Source organism: Rhodnius prolixus, unplaced genomic scaffold (assembly GCF_049639745.1).
Source record: "Rhodnius prolixus isolate KJV_2025 unplaced genomic scaffold, Rpr scaffold_4, whole genome shotgun sequence".
NCBI classification, from domain to species: Eukaryota; Metazoa; Arthropoda; class Insecta; order Hemiptera; family Reduviidae; genus Rhodnius; species Rhodnius prolixus.
This window is the reverse complement of record NW_027411614.1, coordinates 23,068,535-23,089,348: the sequence shown is the minus strand read 5'-3', so window position 1 is coordinate 23,089,348 and position 20,814 is coordinate 23,068,535. Positions and strand designations below refer to the sequence as shown.

At 35.8% G+C, this 20,814-nt stretch overlaps 1 protein-coding gene across 1 annotated transcript in view; it reads left to right on the top strand.

Annotated features, from left to right (window-relative positions):
* LOC141455447 (transcription factor SOX-21-like) overlaps positions 1-18,901 on the top strand; it is a 49,878-nt gene extending 30,977 nt beyond the window's left edge. Inside the window, exons 2-3 of the mRNA XM_074130522.1 lie at positions 16,118-16,382; positions 18,383-18,901. Of these exons, the coding sequence (XP_073986623.1) occupies positions 16,118-16,382; positions 18,383-18,517 (400 nt within the window). The 3' untranslated portion in view covers positions 18,518-18,901. The remainder of the gene's footprint in view (positions 1-16,117; positions 16,383-18,382) is intronic.
* The last annotated feature ends 1,913 nt before the right edge of the window (positions 18,902-20,814 follow it).

Below are 20,814 nucleotides of genomic sequence, written 5' to 3'. Positions count from 1 at the left end.
AATATGGTTTGAGAGGGGGTAGAGAAACCAGTTAAAGTCTCACAATCTAACTTGTCCACCCTCCTTTCCGTAGACCTTATTTTCTGATAAAACCGCTTTATAAAATTATGCACAATTTTAAAACACAGCTATTCTCTCTAGTACGGTGTAGAAATGGGTCTGATTAATACGCCCCTTCTCACTCCAAATTATTATGAGCAGATGATTAAATTAGTTGTGACGTACATTTTTTTTGTTATCAATATTTCTTTAGTTTTAAACTACACTTACAGCGTAATATAAATGTTTAAAAGGAGAAGAGGAATACATAATTCGAAATATCAATCATTTGATGCCTAGATATGTTGCCTCAATGGGACGGATGTTGTTGTAGTGGTCACAAACGGGGCTTAGTAAGAGGAAGATCCCCAGTTCGAATCCTGAGAATAGCTACTTTTTATTTGTTAAAAAAAATTTAGAATAGCTTCCGTCTCCGTCCACAACTTCTAAACGGTAGTTGGACGTTAAGGCCCGCCTGAAATAATAAGAGATTTCACTACTATACTTTATTGTAGGCTCAAATTCTAGACTGAAATACGTTAATAGTTATAGATTTGCCTCCTAAGTTTTATAACACTGTAATTACTTATATCTTATAACATAACAACTAAGAATTCTAATTACTCGTATAAATTCAGAAATTAAAAATTACTAAAAAGAAGATTTCTTCAAGAAACTGCCCTTATAACTTATGCAGATGTTACAGCTATACTTTCTTTTCACATTGATCTAGTAATTTGCTCCCAGAAACCTTGAAACTCATCTCTTTTCTCTTGAGGAATGGTTCAAATCCAGTAATTTGCTCACAGAAACCTTGAAACTCATCTCTTTTCTCTTGAGGAATGGTTCAAATCCAGTAATTTGCTCACAGAAACCTTGAAACTCATCTCTTTTCTCTTGAGAAATGGTTCAAATCCAGTAATTTGCTCACAGAAACCTTGAAACTCATCTCTTTTCTCTTGAGGAATGGTTCAAATCCAGTAATTTGCTTACAGTAACCTTCAAACTCATCTCTTTTCTCTTGAGGAATGGTTCAAAAAAATTGAAAATCAAGTTAAATGAAACCAAATTTCAAAACATTTTTTTCACCATCCGCTGCGTCACTCTTCTTCCGATCTACCATTACTCAATTCCTGTTCCTCCTGCCAATGTTGGCCGTTATCTTGGGCTAGACTATCTTTGTCCGATATCTTGATATTTAGACTATTTCAGGTAAACTTTTAAGAACTTAAATAGGCCATAAAGTAAAGATCAAGAGAACATATTGGATGACGCCTTATGTGGATGGAATTCTCCCCTCCCAAAATAATTTATCGGGAAATTCTAAATATTTTTTAATTTCCTCCCAATAGTACTATAAATGAGAAATTGTTTTTTGAAATGACGCGAACATTTCAATTGACTCTACCTTAATGAAAGATTAGATAGATTTTATACAAAATGGTAGACCACTTAACCGTATAAATTTAATAAACTTGGTACCTCATTCCCAACTAACCAAAACATTGGTCTCTAATTAGCGCAATTATGTAATAGTGTTGTTATCTACACTTGATAGTCCCCATCTGTTGTTTTTTTTTTTTTTGATGGGACACAATTCTACAGAATGCTTTTGTTAAAAAGACAATATCCGTATTGAATTACGACTTATGAATGATACAGGAACGTAAATAACAGTTTATTTCGGAAAACATTAAAAGCAATAAGGTAAATATTATTATCAAAAAATATACTGGACAAAATTATCTTTTAAAGTGGTGACTAAGTACTATACCAACCCACAATTCAGATAGCCTCACAAAACATTATTTATTCTTACAAACAATATAATAGTAAATTATTGTCTGCAATTAATAATTTATGATGAATGTACATTTTTTATATTTTTTTCCTTCACTTGCTGTCAAACAGACTTAAATTCTTACTTTCGTATCTATATTTACACTTGTCCAATGTACGGACAGTAAATTTAATAATTTATTGTTAAATCGGACATTTGAATTTAGTCCGACCTGATGCTATTTGATATAGAAATTGGCATTGTTATTGATGAGCAGTGAGTAATCGCTAAAGGCTGTTCGTAATGATGACATTGGGAGGATTATAAGGCCGATGATTGGGGTTCTTTCTCACTTTATCGAGCCCTGCATACGATGCAAGTGGGGTGCGCCTGTGTAAATACTAGCGTTAATATTATTAATATTTTACAAATATAGATATACAATAAACTTACAAACTAAATTATCTTTTATTGAATTTATCTTTTATTTATCTATGTGACTCTCATGAAAATGTAATTTATAACCTAGATATCTATTTATTACCTCCTAGATATTCTACAACTTTGTTGAAGGAAGGGTCAAATAATTCGTAAAAACTTACAATAACTAAATTAACAAACATGTTAATAAAAAAAAAAATTGATAAACGTCTTAAAAACTTATCGTTCGTCTTTAAATTCCTTTTAACAAGTACCAATTCTAACACATAGAATAAAGAACTTATATTAACCAAACGCCATTGTGGTTGAACTCTTCTGGGCGTTTTATTTAGAAAACGTTTTATTTACTCGCTATCTGCTTTTTGTAATAACTTTTTTCGTGAGCATTGTCTCGAGCGGTATCCTAAATTTTTTATAAAACTTCATAACTATTGCAATTAGTATTCAAGGTTAGAGGACAGCTCTTAGGGTTTTTAAGAGTTGGGAGAAATGAGCAAGAGCATTTATGCAGTTTGTGCAATCTGGGTCAAGTAGACATGTCCAGTTTTAGTAAAGTTCAGAATTAGATGTTTTGAGACAAAGCAGTTAAGTAAACCCCAATTTTTTTAGTTATGGCAGGTAGATATCGGATGTTTATGGTTGAAGAATTTTATATTAGTTACTTCTTTTAAATTTATATATTTTTGTTTTATTTTATTTTTTGTTCTGTACCAAGTTGGAATTTTAGATAAGTGCTACCCTGCTGATAGACGTTGTCCATGCATTTATGTTCTATATTGTAATTTTTCTTCATTGTTATGTTTATCATAAATGAAAAATATACTCTTTATTATTATTTTTATTACTATTGCAATTCCAAAGTTCTATTTTTCATTTTTTTTAAACACTTTAGCTGTAATCGAAAAGTTTTGGGATTATAAAACTCGGTGTAAAGACATTGCTTTGATTACTAGCTGCAATAATTTACTTCCCAAGAAGTATCGACGTTTCATCTAAATGTTATCAGTAATCTTCTTTTTCTAGCCTTTTTGCAAGTCTTGAGAAAATCGTTTTGCCTCAAATTTTGCGGAAAACTTCACAACTATTTAATTTCAATTATCTCATTTTATATTTCCTTATATAATCTAGGTATAAGACGCAGAAAGACAATGTTTGGAATACTTGCTTATATTGTAGTGCTTTACCTTTACCGACTGGGATTATGAAACTGGGATTGGCTGACATTGTACCCTTCTTCAGCACTAGTGTCTGGCTGAAGATTACCCAGAATAAATGATTTCCAGTTTTGAATGTATATTCGGCTATGGAGAGGAAGCTCAGGATTGTATAGACCGACTGTATCCTTACATCGCCAATTTGATTCATGTATCATCTATCAGGCTTGTGCGTTACTTCTTGTAGATACAAGATACTTCTAAAATATTCCCCAAGCAAACGGCTAAATTTGTGAGCAGTTAATAGCTGTTTTTCTCTGCCACAAATGTGACGTAGGGAATAAAACTCCGGCCTATGTTCTTAGATATTCTGCAAACAGTATATTTCTTGAGAAGCGTCAAGAAAAAGTCCGTGACCGAGTTGAGAAAAATAAATATATTGGATGAAAGACAAAGATTTCATTGTCACAAGGTTGAGTACAGCCTCGATTTGATGGCCCTCCATAAAATAAGGAAATTGTAGCCATTGCGAAGTGTGGGAATCCAGCATTGATACTTTAAGGGTGGCGAACAGGCAATAAATTATCATTACTAAAAATTTATAATAATCGTTGTTTCATTTAATAATATTATAACACGCTTTTGCAGGAGAAAATGTAATTGGAGTATTACGCTCAATTTCACGAACAATGATAATAATAAAAATTGAAATCTTTAAAAACAATTTTGTTTGTAGAAGTAATATGCCGAAAGCAAACTAAAGTACTTGAGGGAAAAATAGGCAAGAGTAATTTTAACAAGTGGCGGACCGAAGGGTTCAACAATCATATGGCCAAACTCGGGTGTCTGACTGTGTAATTGTATAATATGTTCATTCACTCACTAACAATGGACGCTATCGCCAATTCAAGCGGCGTTCAACCAACCGTACCCCAATCTCCTACCCTCTCTTTACCGTCCAGTGTGCGCCTTCACCCTTAGCTCTAGCATCCTCAATGACAGCAGCCTCTGACGACAATCAATAGACTGTGGATTATAGTTATATATAAAATGGTCTTGAATAGTTTCTATCCTTGAGAACTATATCACGATTGGCGTTCATTGTAAAGTTTCAAACTTGATTGTTACGCCATGTCCACTCTTAGTGTTGCCACCAGCAAGATCTCACACGAGCATTTTAACATCGACCAACCATATAAGAAATTTAAAATATCAAAGTATTCGAAAATACAACAGCATATAAAAATGAACTCTTTCAGACTCCATAGAAAGTCTGTAATTTTGCTGTTAGTCGTAATAGTTTTCTTTTCCGATAACTCGTTAACATGCATCATTGGACGATACTGAATCTATTAATTGTTAATCTAGTGACTGGGAAGAATACAAGATGTACGATTTCAAAGGGATGTCCTAATATGATGTGATATGAATATAAGAGGATAAATAACATTTAACACTTTTACATAAGACATTGCTACCTAAATACAAACACCGAGCTAACTTATGACTTGATTACAAATATATAATTGTAAAGCAAGTGGTAGACGTCTAATGAACGCTGTAGGTCGCGAAATGAACTGCTGACGCGTTGAATTGGTGGTTAAAATTCATTTAAATGTGAATTCAATCATGTTCTACATCCAAGTCTATACATTTGAAGATGCGGATGACGGCTGGGTGAAAATGTACTTCTTCCCAACCTAGACTCACGGCCAAACTATTTCTTACAGTAGTAAGAGCTGTTCTACCAGAACATTACTTCTTACTTCCCTAGACTGTTATTTATGTCTCTTACAGGCGATTCAGTTTACAATCCTTGAACAAATTTTTATAATGAAAACGATTCACGAATATTTCTTGCATTGTTTGAAACGCTCTTCTCCTCTGAACATTATTCAGCTTTAAAAGAATTAGAGGATTAGCTTAGTTGTTATCGTACTGATCACGGGTTAGAAACTAGCTGCTGACGTTTAGATTTTAGATTTTCTAGGTGCTTCTCACAGCACACTGTCCCAAATTGTACTGAAAAAAGAAACTCCTAGTGCCAATGAGCTCAAATGATGACGTGCATTAAATTAAAATAATTATAAAATGAATTAGGTCTTTCAGTGTTCACTGCTTAAATTTCTTTCGCCCCTTTTTATGGAATATAACTAACTGCAACTTTTCAATTCTAAAACATTGCCCATGCACAAAACATACGAAAATTTCAAGGGCATATTTTTACTGAAATTCACTATTTTTACAAAAATTATTTACTGTTCATTAAAATTTTAAATAACACACATAAACAACGTATAACATTCTTCACTCCTAACAGCAAGTGTAGTGCGAGAAGGTAATATAATTGGAGTAGAATTCTCTACACTAGTTTTTATGACGGTTAAAAGTTCTAAAACCAGTCAATGCCGGTTGTTCTGCGCAAGTTTCTATCTGTGGGAAATGTGGGCACTCCCCGAGCACAACTTGGGAAAGACGGCGTCTCGCTTGAAGCACAACATTGCTCTTTCTGTAATTGTTGAATTTAAAAGTACACTAAGTAAAAAATTTGGGCATTGTAAGCACATTTCCCAGATTTTGCTGACTGTTGAGAATGAGTTTCGAGGGTAAAAACTGAAACGATAAACAAAATACTTAATATTATAAGTTTGTTTCCTGGAGTATACGTGTAAATATTAGCGAACAGACTTCCATTGAACCAGAGTAGATTGAATAGTTGAACAGAAGAAATACAAATAAAACACAACTAGAGCAGCTTTGAGATAGTATAGTTTGACAATAGCTCTATCTGAACGGTATGAGAGTGTTAGTTAGGTTGGGTTTAACGTTATCGATATCCTCTATTGTGTGTTTACATTGATCTACTGGCAAGTTGGAGGAGCTGTCTACTCACTAGACAGCCACTCAGCCGATATCTTCTTAAACTACCCTCTTCCTTATAGACTGGTGCCTCTTTCTAAACAAGTACACTATTGTACCAATATTGTTAGAAGCCCAATATTTAGATAAAAGATTTAGTAAAATTTACTAATATTATCACAAAATTTAACGATTTATTTTTTACAAACACAACACATTTGTTCATACTAAATCTTTTTTTTTTTTTTTCACTTTATTTTTATATTTACAACTGCAACAATTGTTGCACCAAGTAAATCTGATCTTATTGGTTCAGTTCTCTTGGAAAGTCATGGTTGGAGCAATCACCCACTGGCGAAACTCCTTCACAATGATTTAATCACAACAGATCTCTAGGCCATTTTCGCTTCAGTCGACGAGGAGGATTGTCTGGAAGGTTTAGAGAGGAGAGTTGTTGGACAAGAGGATTAGGATGGAGAGCTAGGAGGCTGTGAAATTTACGGTAGCGAGACTTTATTAGGTCAGTGACGAAAGGGATGTGAAGGTCAGTGTGTATTGTAAGGTTAGAAATGTAGTAAGGAGCATTCAGGATTTTCCGTAGGATTTTTGACTGTAGTGTCTGCAGGCGTTTGGAGTTAGAAGGTTTGGTTGAGCCCCACACTTCAGCTCCGTATGTCCATATGGGTCTTAACAGTGTTTTGTAAATTGTCAGTTTGTGGTTCAAGTCGAGTTTGGATCTGCGGTCAAGTAGTCTAGTAAGTAGCTTGTAGCGTCGGTTCACGTCTTGTCGTTTCAGTCGAGTATGTGGGTTCCAGGTGAGTCTCTTGTCAATGTACAGTCCTAAGTATCGTACTACGTCAGCTGGAGGAATCGTTACACCGTTCAGTAGAACTGGTGGACTTGCATATTTTCGTAAAGCAAACGTAATGTGCACTGATTTTTGTTCATTAATTTTTATTTTCCATTTTCGGAACCAGGTTTCAAGAAGATTTAAATGGATTTGACTGTTCTGACTGGCTTGTATCGGATCGGAGTGGGAAGAAAGTATGGCAGTATCGTCAGCGAATGTTGAAACTATTGTATTTTGAGATAGAGGTAAGTCAGCAGTGTATATTAGAAAAAGAAAAGGGCCTAGAACGCTTCCTTGAGGGACTCCAGCTTTTATGGATATAAAGGATGAGAGGGCCTGCCCTTGACGGACGCGGCAGTAGCGATCGGTTAAATAAGATTTTAAGATCAAGTAGTAGGTGAAAGGAAGATGATTTTTAAGTTTGTGCAGTAAGCCCGAGTGCCAGACTCGATCAAAGGCCTGAGCCACATCGAGAAAGACACCCGAACAGTACTGTTTACGCTCCAAGGAAGAGGATATGGTATCTATCACACGGTGCAGCTGTTGAGTTGTTGAATGAAATGCGCGGAAACCAAATTGATGTTCAGGCAGCAATTCCTCTATTATAGGGATTAGACGCCTTAGCAGAAGCTTCTCCAGTATTTTCCCTAAAACAGGTAAAAGGCTTATTGGACGATAGGAGCTAGGTTGCTGTGAAGGTTTATTGGGTTTCAGTATCATTTTCATTATGGAGTATTTCCAGAGCATTGGAAAGTAAGTCGTTCGTAAAACTGCGTTGTAGATGTAAGTTAGAAAGAGAATGCCACTTTTTGGTAAGTTGCGTAAAATGTTACTAGTTATGAGATCATAGCCAGGAGATTTTTTAGTCGGTAGTTGCTTAATAATGTACTTTACGTCTGAGGGATTAAAGGCTTTAGGAGGTAAGGTGAGTTGTAGGGGTGAGTCTAAGTCCTCTTCAATGTTGAGTTCGTGCAGCTGATCGTTCATGTCTGGATGTGGAATAAATACATTAGATAGGTGAGTGGCAAAGAGATTAGCTTTGTCTTGGTCTGTTTTCGCCCAGGTGGAGTTGTCATGCTGTAGAGGAGGAGAACAGTCTTTGTATGCCAGAATTTTGCGAGTACAGAACCAAAGAGATTTGTCTGATGTTGTTAAGGATGATGTGTATTGACTGTAAATGTCTGACTTTAGTTTGTACAATTCCCGTTTGAGAAGTCTCGTTAGTTGATTTAGTCGTCTATGTTCGGATGGATATCGGGTCCGTTGCCATCTTGCTCTAGCTTTCCTTTTCTCTGTCAGTAAAGTCCTTAAGTTTAGAGGCAGTAATATGTTCTGGGGCGCTTTTCTTGGTTTTGGAGGAGAGGTAGCTGTCCAGGCTGCTTGTTGAATAGTTTTAGTAAGTTGGTCGACTGCTACGTCTATGTCTTCTGCAGTTTTTAAGGCCGTGCGTAAATCTATTTGCTTGTCAACGATATTCCTGAAGAGGTCCCAGTTTGTTGGTCCAGTGATAAGTGAAGGAGAACTAGAATTGAAGGTGGGTTGAGAATTTAAAGCCAGTAAAACGGGAGAGTGGTCAGAGGATAGGTCAAATGTAGTAGAAATGTCACAAGAGGAAGAAAGTACTCTAGATGAAATGAAAATGTCTAAAATGTCTGGTGATTTCCGTGGAGATGTAGGCCAATACGTGGAATTAGAAGGTGAAATTACGGAATAGGAAGAGGTTGATAGTGAGTTTAGAAGAGTCCGTCCACGTGGGTTTGTGACACGACATCCCCACTGCTGATGTTTTGCATTGTAGTCCCCGCCCGCTAGAAAGTGAGAACCAAGAGATTGGAAAAAGGAAAGGAAGTCATTTTGAGAAATGGTTTTGTTGGGAGGACAGTATACTGCTGCTATTGTGATTTGGAGAGGTAAGATATTTAAAGAAATGGAGGTAGACATCAAAGAGTTAGTGGGAGAGCTAGGATTCACGTAATGTGATAGAGATCGACGAATGAGAATCGCTGTTCCACCTTGAGGTCGGTCTGCAGGATGGTCTGTTCGGTAGATTATGTAGTCCTTAATGTAAAAGTAAGTCGTACTCGTAAAGTGTGTTTCTGTAATGAGTGCTATGTCTATTCGTTTATTGTGCAGTAAAAGGTCCAGTTCGTCTTTGTGGGCGCTCAAACCATTGGCATTCCAGAGAAGAAAGAGGAGAGACTGTTGTTTTGATGGAGTGTTCATGACATCTTGGGCAGAATTTGGGTGACTACTGTAGTAAGGAGAGTTATCAGTGGGCTGATCATTGTTTTAAAGTCACTGAGGAAAGTGGTTAGAAGTGACGTGATGTCAGTCGCTGCTGGTGGAGGAGGTACAAAGTGAGAAGTCGAAGGTTTATGGCTTTCTGCTGTGGCTTGAGCGTAGGTTTTGGACGAGTGAGCTAATGGGGAAGGAGTTGAAATTTGTTGAGAAGGAGGCTCAGTAATTGGAGGAAAATCGCTTGGCCTGGATGTTGGTGATGGCTGATTTCTTCTGTTTGTGACAGGCGATCCTCTTCTGAGTCGTTGCAGTTCCTTGTGGGTGTTGCATCCGAGGTAGCTTGCAGGATGATTTGCTTGGCAGTTGGCGCACTTTGCTGGTTCCTCTCGGGGTTTAACACATTCAGTGGACCAATGTGGTCCTGCACACTTCACACACCTTGGGAAGTGGTTGCAATAGGATTTGGTATGTCCAAATTCTTGGCATCTCTTGCATTGAGGGATTAGTCGTTTTTTAAAAGGTTCTTCCACCTTGATTCTGGTGTAAAGGAGACTGTGAAGTGAGAAGATCTCTTCATTATTGGGACCTTGATGTAGGTCCACAAAGAACAAAGGTAGAGGAATCTTGGTAGTAGTACTTATGACATTTGTTACATTTTTGACTGAGAAACCTAGTTTCTCCAGTTCCTCCTTAATAATAGTGACGGGTGTGGTATGGTGGAGATGGCGGAGAACCACTCTGAAAGGCTTGTCCTCTTTTAATTGGTACGTATGGTAGTCTGCTTTTTGTGACATTAGGTATTTAACGATTGTTCGGTACCCTTCAACAGTGCAGGCGGTTACCATGGTGTCGCTAGCTCGTGCTTTACAAGAGAAGTTATTATCTCCGACTAAGCTGGTGAGTACTCTACACATTCCCACGTAGTTGGTTATATTTTTAATAAATATTGGAGGCGGTTTTGATGTTTTCTCTTTTTCCTGTTCAATGATATTATTTTCTTCGTCGATATTGATAGCTAATGGTGCAAACGGGTTTGCAGTAATGAAGCAGGGTGACTGTTGTACACCATTGCTTGTTGAGACAGGATGATCATGTACTGGCGCTGAAGCAGCATCAACTGATGAAGGCAAAGTTGGTTTATTGGATGGTTCGCGTATTTTTGTTGATTTAACTTTGCGGCTCTTCTTCTTTTTATTTGGAGGACTGGCATTGAGAGCTGTCCTTTTATGATTGACCTGGGAGGATGCAATTGAAGAGGCGTCATCACTCATGTGAGAGTGACCGTCTTGATCTAGATCACTTAGGCTCATCTTTAATTTAATGAATTAAAGATTTGCTTTACTTCTTTATAAGAAAACACAAAGGATATGATTAAGGTTTTGATTAAGGAATAAAGTAAAGAAAGAAGTTTAATAATAAGAAATAATAATATTAATCAAATGTTTCTTTTTGTTTTTACAAATACAATAATAGAAATAACTAAGATTATATACACAAGTAATTATAAAAAGTTTTAAACAAAGAGTCAAGTTAGGGTTATGTTTATAATAATAGTTTTATAGAAAAATTTAAATTTAAATGAGAGTCTCACATGCTCTTTAGTTTGAATTCCATGTAGGAAAAACACTACAAAGAAAAACTAGTTCACTTTAAGACCGCACTAAGACGATAAAAACTAATTTTTAAATAAATATCTACGAGCAAAATTTTTCGTAATGATTACTAGCACACACATCACAGCTGATTGACTAAATCTTAAATTTGTTATTTTGTTATCAAATAAATTAGTTTATCATATCAATAAATTTAATTTTGTTTTTACTGTGCAAAGGATAAAAATACGTCCCATCGAAGGACGTATGAAGGATGTATGTAGTAATTTGGTATAATTCGAAATATAAAATTTAATAGTCATCTTTCTTTTCGTAATGTAACTCTTCTAAATGTAAGCTCATAAACGCTTTTGAGGTATCACACTTATTTTTTTTCAAAATTCTTAGTAATAAAATAGTCTGATATCGAAGAAGTAGCTGCTAAACAAGAAATTCAGACAATATGAAAGAAGTTGGCAGTGAAAAATTCCTGGCTGGTGATTCATCCCAAACTGACGAGTTACAGACAAAACCTAAGGACTGCCTTTATATTTTCAAATATATAGTCCTTTTTATTTTTATTTTTCCTGTTATAATAATCATAAAGTTGAAGAGTGAATTTCAAATTTGAAGAAATGGCATTTAAAGAACTGATTTTTCAGTAGTTTGAAATTTTCTCAGAAATAACTTCTACGATTTTCTTTAAACTATACTCAGATCTGTCTCCAGAAAGTCCTCAATGCATTGTTCACTTTCTCAAAAATGGGTCCACAATTAATAATGTAACTACAGTCGAGCCTCCCATAAAGGACACTCTCACTAGCGGCCATTTCCATTTACGGACAGTTTCTGGATTTCCCCGGTTTACCCCTATACACTTTCTTGTATAAAAGAACCTCCGGTGTAACGGACACCCTACATAGCGACCGCGGACATTGATTTTGGGGAACGGATTATATGTTTCACCACCCACCAACGACCACCTTATTATTAAAAGTTCGTTTGACGCGGTGATCAAAATAATTATCCCCCTCTCAAGTTTTTCTTTTTTTCTAGTTTTTCCTAAAGTTTCCTACATAAGCTCATACATCTTGTATACCATTTTAATCATTTTTCAATATAACTTTGGACGAATATTATTATTTTTTCCGATATGTCTCTCAAAAGAAAGGGGTTAACTCTAGAAGAGAAAATAAATGTGTTGGAAGATTTTGCAAAAATCAAATCGGATAATTAAGAAAACTTTTATGCATATCGTATAGCTGCAATAATTATGCAATTTTGTACATTTTAAAATCTATTAATAGTAAACAATTTTTAAATAGTTATTTGGAAAAACCCATATTTTCTCATTATGAAACTTGCCTACACTCCTTCTAACGGCCACCTCCAAACAGCGGCCACTTTGCTTTCCCCCGCCAGTGCCGTTATTGAGAGGTTCGTCTGTACATTATTGTATAAAAATTCATTTATATATAATTATTAAAATCACATTGTAAAATATGTTCCACAGCCCTGAATATGACTTAGTCCCTAGCTCGAAAGCTCAGTAAAATAAAATAGAAAATCACGACTGAAATGGCAATTATTTTTTCATCCTATTGAAATAATGAATCAGTCACCAAAAATAATGAACAGTAATAACTTTTTTATACCATTTATCTAGGGTAATCCATTTCAGGCCAGATTTCGGGGATAGGGGTAGGCTTCCTGTAAAGTAATATTTTAGAGAAATGTACGGATACAAATTGTACATCATTGGCAAAAAGTAAATATGACTCCAAAATTGGGAGTTTGAAGCAAATTTGTGGAGTTGGAATCTTGATAATAAAAGCAAGAGAGAGTCGTGCTAGAAGTCACACCAGATATTTTAAATTTTTCTGGCTGATTACGGAGTTTGAAAAGTATAGATGTTAATAATGGCAGTACATCCACAGTTGTTATTAATTGAATTTTAATATATTGTACACAAATGAAATGATAATGTCACTATATTTTTGTTTCAACTATATTGTTATAAGTTTGGAAGGTAACGATAATGGTTACAATGGCCGCTAGGACGTCACAATGCGTCAGTACAAAGTATATGAATAAAGGTGACACAAATATAAACATATATGTATTATATAGGACGGCTGTAGAAATGACTGACATTCTGTGCATAGAACCAGAGCGTGTGATAACACACCCTCTTACAAAGAGTCTCTTGTTACTACCAAACTCTCCAGGATTGCAAGAGTCCAGTCTCCATGGTAAAGAGAAAAACAGGACAATAGAGAAAACACTTGCCCATATAAAATGTGGTGACAGTATGTAGTCTGTTTGGGAACCAGCTAGTAGCTTGTTCCCCTTATCTTCTTCAGTTCGCTTTCTAGAATGTGTCTTTTGTCATTCTTTGAAATGTGACGATCAGTTCTTATGTTTCATGAAATCAATTCTTTGTCATTTAATTATTAGTAAATAAAGTTGCATAAATGTCTCACATGGGGCAATTGAAGTTAAATTCATTTCATGAAAGATTAAATTATGCAATATCATTACTTCATTCCAAATTGGAGAATATTCATTGTTCCTTCACATATGACTTCGTGAACAGCATATTTACAGAACGGTTCCATCCAAGTTAGACACAGTCTTTTGGAAGGAGGGTATGGCAGTGGTCAGCTACCTTTAAGTTTCATTGTGCCCATGTTATTACTAGTGGTAGGCGACCATCTATAATACTGCAGTTGAAGAAATTTCAGGATCTTAAGGGTTCCAGGCTGGGATTGATCTCTTCCAGCACGTGGTATGTTCCCATGTGTTTGAACCAATTTGATTAATGGCTTTTTAGTCAGTTAAGAGGTTTATTCGAGGTTTTTTCCCCCCCATTTATCCACAAAACCTACACGCTCTGGGCCTAACTTCTTCTGGTACCTACTGGGTGGACATTGATCTGTGAGAAAAAACGTCCAACTTTACGGAATTTCCCTTTATTCAGAATAAGCACGCCTCAAATCTTTAACGGTCGGTTACAATACCCAGAAAGACCTTCGTTGTTCTCAGACGAGGGAAGCTTGATAAGATTGTGGCTAAAGGATTCAGGCCTATTGAAGGGGTTTTTGGCGTCTTGCCTCATGCCGACGTGGCGTAAGATAACTGACTTACCCAGTCCATTAATTTTTCTGAGGCATTCTAACTTTGAGCTGACCACACAGACGTTTAGCGCCTTGATGGCAAGAGAAGATGGCAATCTCTATTTCCTGGTGGCCCCAGTCGAAGTTAATGAAAATGCAACAAAGGATGTCGTGAATATGAAGAAGATAGAAACTGCTCCAAGGGTTCGAGTAGTTGGTCCTTGGCCCAAAATCTCCAGCCCCCACTAATCTCCAGTTTTCTCAATCTAGAGGAGTTAAATCGTGTTTTATAAAACCAAATTCCCTGCTCAATTTTTTACTCATGTTTAAAAATCTATTTCTGATTATATATTTTGAACATTCCGTCCTTGGGAGGTTGTTTTTCAGGGCAGCTAGCGTACAGTGATATTCACTCTCTGCAGCCCATGCCAACCTCATTTTACTTCTGTTTCCTGGCCATTCTTCAGGACTTCCCGTTTGCCGAACGTTCAAAAACTAAGTATAAAAGTGTTAGATCAAGAAGCACCTTCAAGGTGTTACTTCTTTTTCCTTTACGTGATCCCCACGTTACCTCAGTCACTGTCAAGATCTTAAGAACTTTCTTTTCTAGCGATTAGTGATCGCCAGTTTCTCTATTCATTTCTATCTTCTTTTAAAGGACTCTCCTGCACCACAGCCTTCATTTCTTTCTAGGGCAACTCTTACTGTCATAGAATCAGTTGCAAAGTTTTTGAAATATCACCGGGTTGCACTAACCCTTCTCTACTCTACAACAATAATAATAGTAATAAATAAATACAGTAAAAGCTCCTTATTCGCGCTTCCTTCATTCGCGTTTTCACTATTCGCGGATTAAAAAAATGCGACCCAATTCCTATATTCGCGGATATTCGCGGAAGTACACTATGATAATAAAAGGATTCCAATAGGTATCCAACCCAATATCCTTTGTAAATGCCGTCAAATGGACTAATAAAAAAAGTAAAATAGATCTTATTACAACTTTGCCTAAAGTATGTTGTTAAATGATATCGCCGAGGACTTTGACATAAGCCGCCTTCGCCGCGATCGGTGATTTTGAGAATGTAAACGCACAGAATGAAAGCAATTGTTCGTGATCCAGCAATAGAAAAAATGGAAGTGGCGTTGTCATTATGGATCGAAGACCGCAATCAAAAAAGGGTACCCCTGAGTGGTCCAATGGTCCGGGAGAAGGCAAAGTATCTTTACGCTCATTTTAAAGAACCTGATGGTAGTTGTAGTGGCAAGTTCAAACTTTGACTGCAAACAAAAGCTTTTAAAAACTGCCAAGCAAGAGAAAATTACAAAATTCTTCAAACCATTGCCGAAGCCTTAAGATAATTAATCAAAATGTTCAAAAACTTCAATTAAATTGATTTTTTTATATATTTGTTTTTTTTTATTTTGTCAGCTAGGAACGTATCCCCTATAATCCCATATAAATTACCATTCCGTATTCACGGTTTCTGTATTCGCTGCATATTTATGGAACATATACCCCGCGAATAAAGAGCTTTTACTGTACATAATTGTTTAGTTTCTCTAGAAGAAATATAAATTAATTATCTAGATATGTTTCATAGATAACTAAAATTTATTTCCTAATTTTTTAATTTATTTATTTTTACATTATTTATTTTTACCCTTTCACCTGTCGCTTCATTCTGGAAAAAAAGAAATGGAAATTTTTGTTTGAATTAAATATATTGAATTTAATAATTAGTAATAATTAAATTTGTTATATAACTCGGGTGCTAAAAGAGACTTTGTGAGTTAGAATCTCGAGAGCTGAGTACCAGAAAGTCGTATGAGTGCCCACGCAAGATTATTCTACTCTCTAACTAAATACCAAAATTCGTTTTCATGTACTTTAAGAAGAGTTTAATGCCCTAGTCTTTCTTATTCGAGATTTCGTTAGTAAATTATTTTATTAACCATTTACGTTAAATTATAACAAAATTTAAACCAATATGAAAAACAACCACTATTCTTTATAATTTCAATTAATAACTATTTTGGTTTTACAGGGCGCTACATATGAAAGAGCACCCAGATTACAAATATCGGCCAAGGAGAAAGCCGAAACCACTAGTGCAGAAAAAGGAATCTGTTAAATTTAGTACCTATCCAGTGGAAGCTGGTAGATCTTTATTAGCGCCGCCTCCACCGCTGCTAGAGACTGGTTCTGAACTAAAGTTGCCTCTTTTACCGCCCTTTCATTACCCTTTATACGACAGCAAGTTAGCCGCCGATCTTGCCCTGCACGCCTTCTACGGCAAATATTTTCCACAGGTGAATAATTATATGTATAATTTATTCATTCTTAATTTTTATATTTTGTTTTTATTTTTTCTTTTAATAGTCGTAAGAATTGGAATTGCGCACGTGCAGATTTTCCATTATAAGGTTCTGTCAGAAATGTTCATTTTGAGATCTCCTTAGTTCAAACAAGTTTAAAAATTCTCACGCGTTTTTATAAATTAGTCTGTAAGTTGTCAATATGATTCAGAAACGGAAAATTGATGAATGTACAAATTTGATATTTAAATCGTTGATAGTTTCTTGAAAATTCAGCCATTTATTACTTATACTTTGCAAATTCGATTTCTGAGTGTTTAAAAACAACATCTTTCCTTTCATTTCTCTTAAACTTGCTAGCTCATTGTAGTCACTTAAATCTATAACTTTTTCCCAAACCTTGAAGATTAGTAAGTTACATTCCCTTTGTAGGGTCCTTTAAATGTAATATACGAGCTCGTATAAGAGCTCATTACTTGTACAATGAGGAAGGAATGCATCATGTTAGAACTAGATAAAGTGGTGGTAATATGGAACCCTTCTTTGTTTTTGACTTACCAATGCTAGACATTCCAAAGAGTTGTATTGCTTTCTCTGGTAATTATTAGCTTTACATATTAGTCTTGCACTATTGTTTTCAAATTCACTCTCCTCCAACCACCAGATGAGCAACCTTCAATTTTTATGAAAAAAGTGAAAGTGGTGCCTCTGAGTTCAGGTGCGGGTATTATAGATTTGAAAAAATCGTTTCTTTACAAAAACTGTAAACCTATGGAAGGTCCAGAAACTTCTCAACAGACTTTATTGAAGTGCTAAGCGACTAAATTGACTAGAAAACTTTCATCTCAAATTCTTTATAATTATTTTAAATATTACCTTTAATACTAACCGTCGTAGTTCATTGTATCCCTATTGGTTTTGGATTTTTAGTCATCATCAGAGTGAGTTTAACCAGTATGGGGTAGAGATTTCTACTTCACTGATGTTTCCATCTCGCACTATACTTGCTGACTGAATGAGGGCGATTACACAATTTGTATCTGTGCGATTCAAAAATGTTAATGAATCTTAAAACATTTTGTAAAAATAATGAAGTCAAAATTAGTGAAACCTAGTAATGCTTTAAGGGTTATGTTCGTTTCGTTTAATGTGATGGAATTATAAAGTTTTAGTTTCATTTTATTCGAGGTGTGCGCATATTTAAGCAAAATAACACGGAATAACATTTATTTTTTTTATCATTTATATTATTTTTCAATTATAATTTTCATTTCAAATTTCTTGGTTACATTCGAATTTTACAGGGAGTTCTACAATCAACTAATTCTCAATGTGTTTTCATGACCTGTGTTTAACCTCAATAGCACAAATAAACACGATATTCGAAAGAAATAGTTAGTTGCAGTTTAACTGAACCCTCTGCTACAACCTACCCAGATAAGCAAAAGAATTTCTTCGTTTCTGTACCTTCGAGCAGCAAAAATGTTTGAATCAGTTTGTTATTTGGCCAGTTTATGTCAGTAAGTGATACTTAAGGCTATTGTTTGTGTAACATGAAGCTATTATTGTACCGTCTGGATAAGGGAGGAATGTTACAGCAGTAGGTACAGGTGGAATAATGTAGGGGACTCATCATTGCCCCTTGAGGCAGTCTCACCAGGGGATGAATATCAATTTTATGGTCTCAAACTTTTCCAAATTAAAAAATTATTACATCTCTGTTCTTAGCGACTAAACGAGCGATGTGAAACGTGACTATTCTGTAAGAGATAAGAGATCTGAAGAAACCAAAAGAAGTTTATGAACTACTTTATAAAATCTCAATAATTTCTAAGAGAGGTTCAAAATCTTCAAAAATTTCAAATTAAACAAAATCTTTGGGACTTATGACAACATCAAATTTTGGATTACATCTGGCTTAAACAGTAAAGGCATTAATTTTTTTTTTATCCAGATTGTAAAGTTTTCTGCAATTTTTCTATATTTCTGTGCAGGCAATGGCAGCTGCAGCGGCCGCAACATGGACATCCCCGTGCGGCTGTAGTCCAACAGCGGGAACAACGTCTCTAGATAGATCAGCCAGTCCTGGACTCCAAGAACATGTGGATAGGCCGCAGCATGTTATATGAAGGCCGCTCCCAGTCCTGCCTGATCAAACGGCCGGACTGGGACCAAGACTATGGCCATGGTGGACTCCATCCAACGGACAGGATGGACATTCACCGCCGTTGCCACCACCCGCTGGGGTACCGCCTCCGCCAAGTATACATTCAGGACATCCTTCGACAACAACACCTCCGACGCCTCCTTCGCCGCCTCCAAACACTGATTGATAATAGTGTTATTTACTTTTTATGTGCAATATTTTGGACACTAGAAAGTGACAAATATCTCTTTGACAATGTTTAGCTGTTGAAATTATTGTAATTAATATTATTACGTTTCATGGTTACTCGTGTGTGTAAATATTTTAAAAATTCGTTTAAATATAGATTATTAAATTATGTTATATAACCAGCGTATATTATTATTATTTTTTTATTTTTCACTCCTTTTTTCTTTCCATTACAACAGCTTTTTTACATTTTAAATCAATTTGGAGCTGAATGAAGCTTCATCAGATGCAATCACTTCTTTTTACTAAATTTTTAAAACAGCACAATATGAAGAAGTCCCGTTGCCTAAAAAAATAATTCTATCCAAAAACAAATTATTTTAACGCCTTACTTTAAAGTCCTCTACTACTCCCGCTCCTGAAGGCGAGTACTATGGTGAATAGGGGAAGAAGAGAGTACTACAACCCTTACTTTCCTGACTCTGTCGACCTTTGTGCTAAAGATATCGATCTGAATCTCAGAAATACGTAAGGCGAGTGCCACTCCAGCTCTGGCGGAATCAGCTCTATTGGTTAATAAAGCTAAGAGGCGCAAATAACCAAAAGGTAATAACCGGGTTTTCAAAATAATTTCAAATATTGCTTTTTTCAATTTATTATTTCGTCATTATTACTTTTATTATTATTGTTAATGTATTTAATGGTCTTTCCTTAAAAACCAGTGCATTAATAGTTTGATAAACATAGGTTATGTATTTTAAGTTTAGGCGACGTTTTATGAGAAGTGGTTTGAGACAAAGAATGGTGCGTTAGTAATGTGTGGGAGTAGTTTTTTTAAGGTTTGGTAGAACCTCAGTCTTCGCAGCCGTACAACTACATTGGACGAATTTTAGTATTTCAAATCAAAATAATGTTGTAGAGACTGTTGATCTGTTTTTTGCCCAGAAATGCGTTTGTAATCTATTGTCAAAGTCCTATCTTCTGAGGCTACTGTGACAGTTTGCAGGTCTTGTGAATGAAGTCCGTGATAACGTGTAAATTTTTTAAGCTAGGAGTAGTATTTAGTCGAAGGAGACCGTTAGCGTCAGGCTAAACGTGTGTTGACTTTGAAGCAATTATTTTCATTGTCTATTTCGCTAGTAGCTGTGGTTTGCACATCGTGTAACCAACGCCATTAGCAAATGTCTTTTTTTATTTATGGGGCGTCAACATCTGGGTTTTTGGCGCCTAGAGCTTTTTTATTACTTCTGACAGTCAACAGAACTGTGTTACAGTGTTACAGACAACACTGTCCATGACCGGACAGTGAACTTTAAGAGAATACCTAAGGGATAACAGCTGGGTTCGAACCCGATATCTACGCGTAGGAATTCCACCAATCACTAAGCTGAACCCTTCCAATGTTAAGGTTGCTCTTCAACTTACGTTTAAGAGTTAAGTAAGTCATGAGTGTAGATTGAAACTTTAGTAAAATGTTACTTTGCAATGAAATACAATAGTAGAATATTTTGTAACTTTTGATCAACCATCATTAATGAACAAGTGATAAAACTGTGGTAGAGAGCACTGTTCAGTACAGCTTTTATTTTTTTTAAATCTATTCCTCCCCAGACTAGACTGAAAAGACAAGAAACCAACCAACGCTACAAACTTCTCGCCAGACTACTTGACAAACGTTAGAAACTTAACCTACACAACAAAAGACTCTTATATCTACTGTTACTACGACCCATTTGGTCATACGGCATCGAAGTATGGGGATCGACTAAGCGTTCCAACTCACTACGCCTCCAGGCATTACAGTCAAAAATACTTCGAAAACTTCTTAACGCTCCGTTCTGTGTATCTAACCTCACTATCCATAATGACCTCAAAATCCCTTTCATTACAGATCTTGCTAACACTCGTTTCTTCAAATTTCATTCCTCTACAGCAGCTCATCCTAACCCTCTCATTGAACACCTATCTTCCTCCACATTACCAGGTAATCCTCTAAGGAGATTGAAGAGAAGATGGCCTCGTGATCTTCTCTTATCGTGAGAGCAAAGCACGTTACAGGAGTGGCACCACTGGGTGCCTTCTCCACTCATG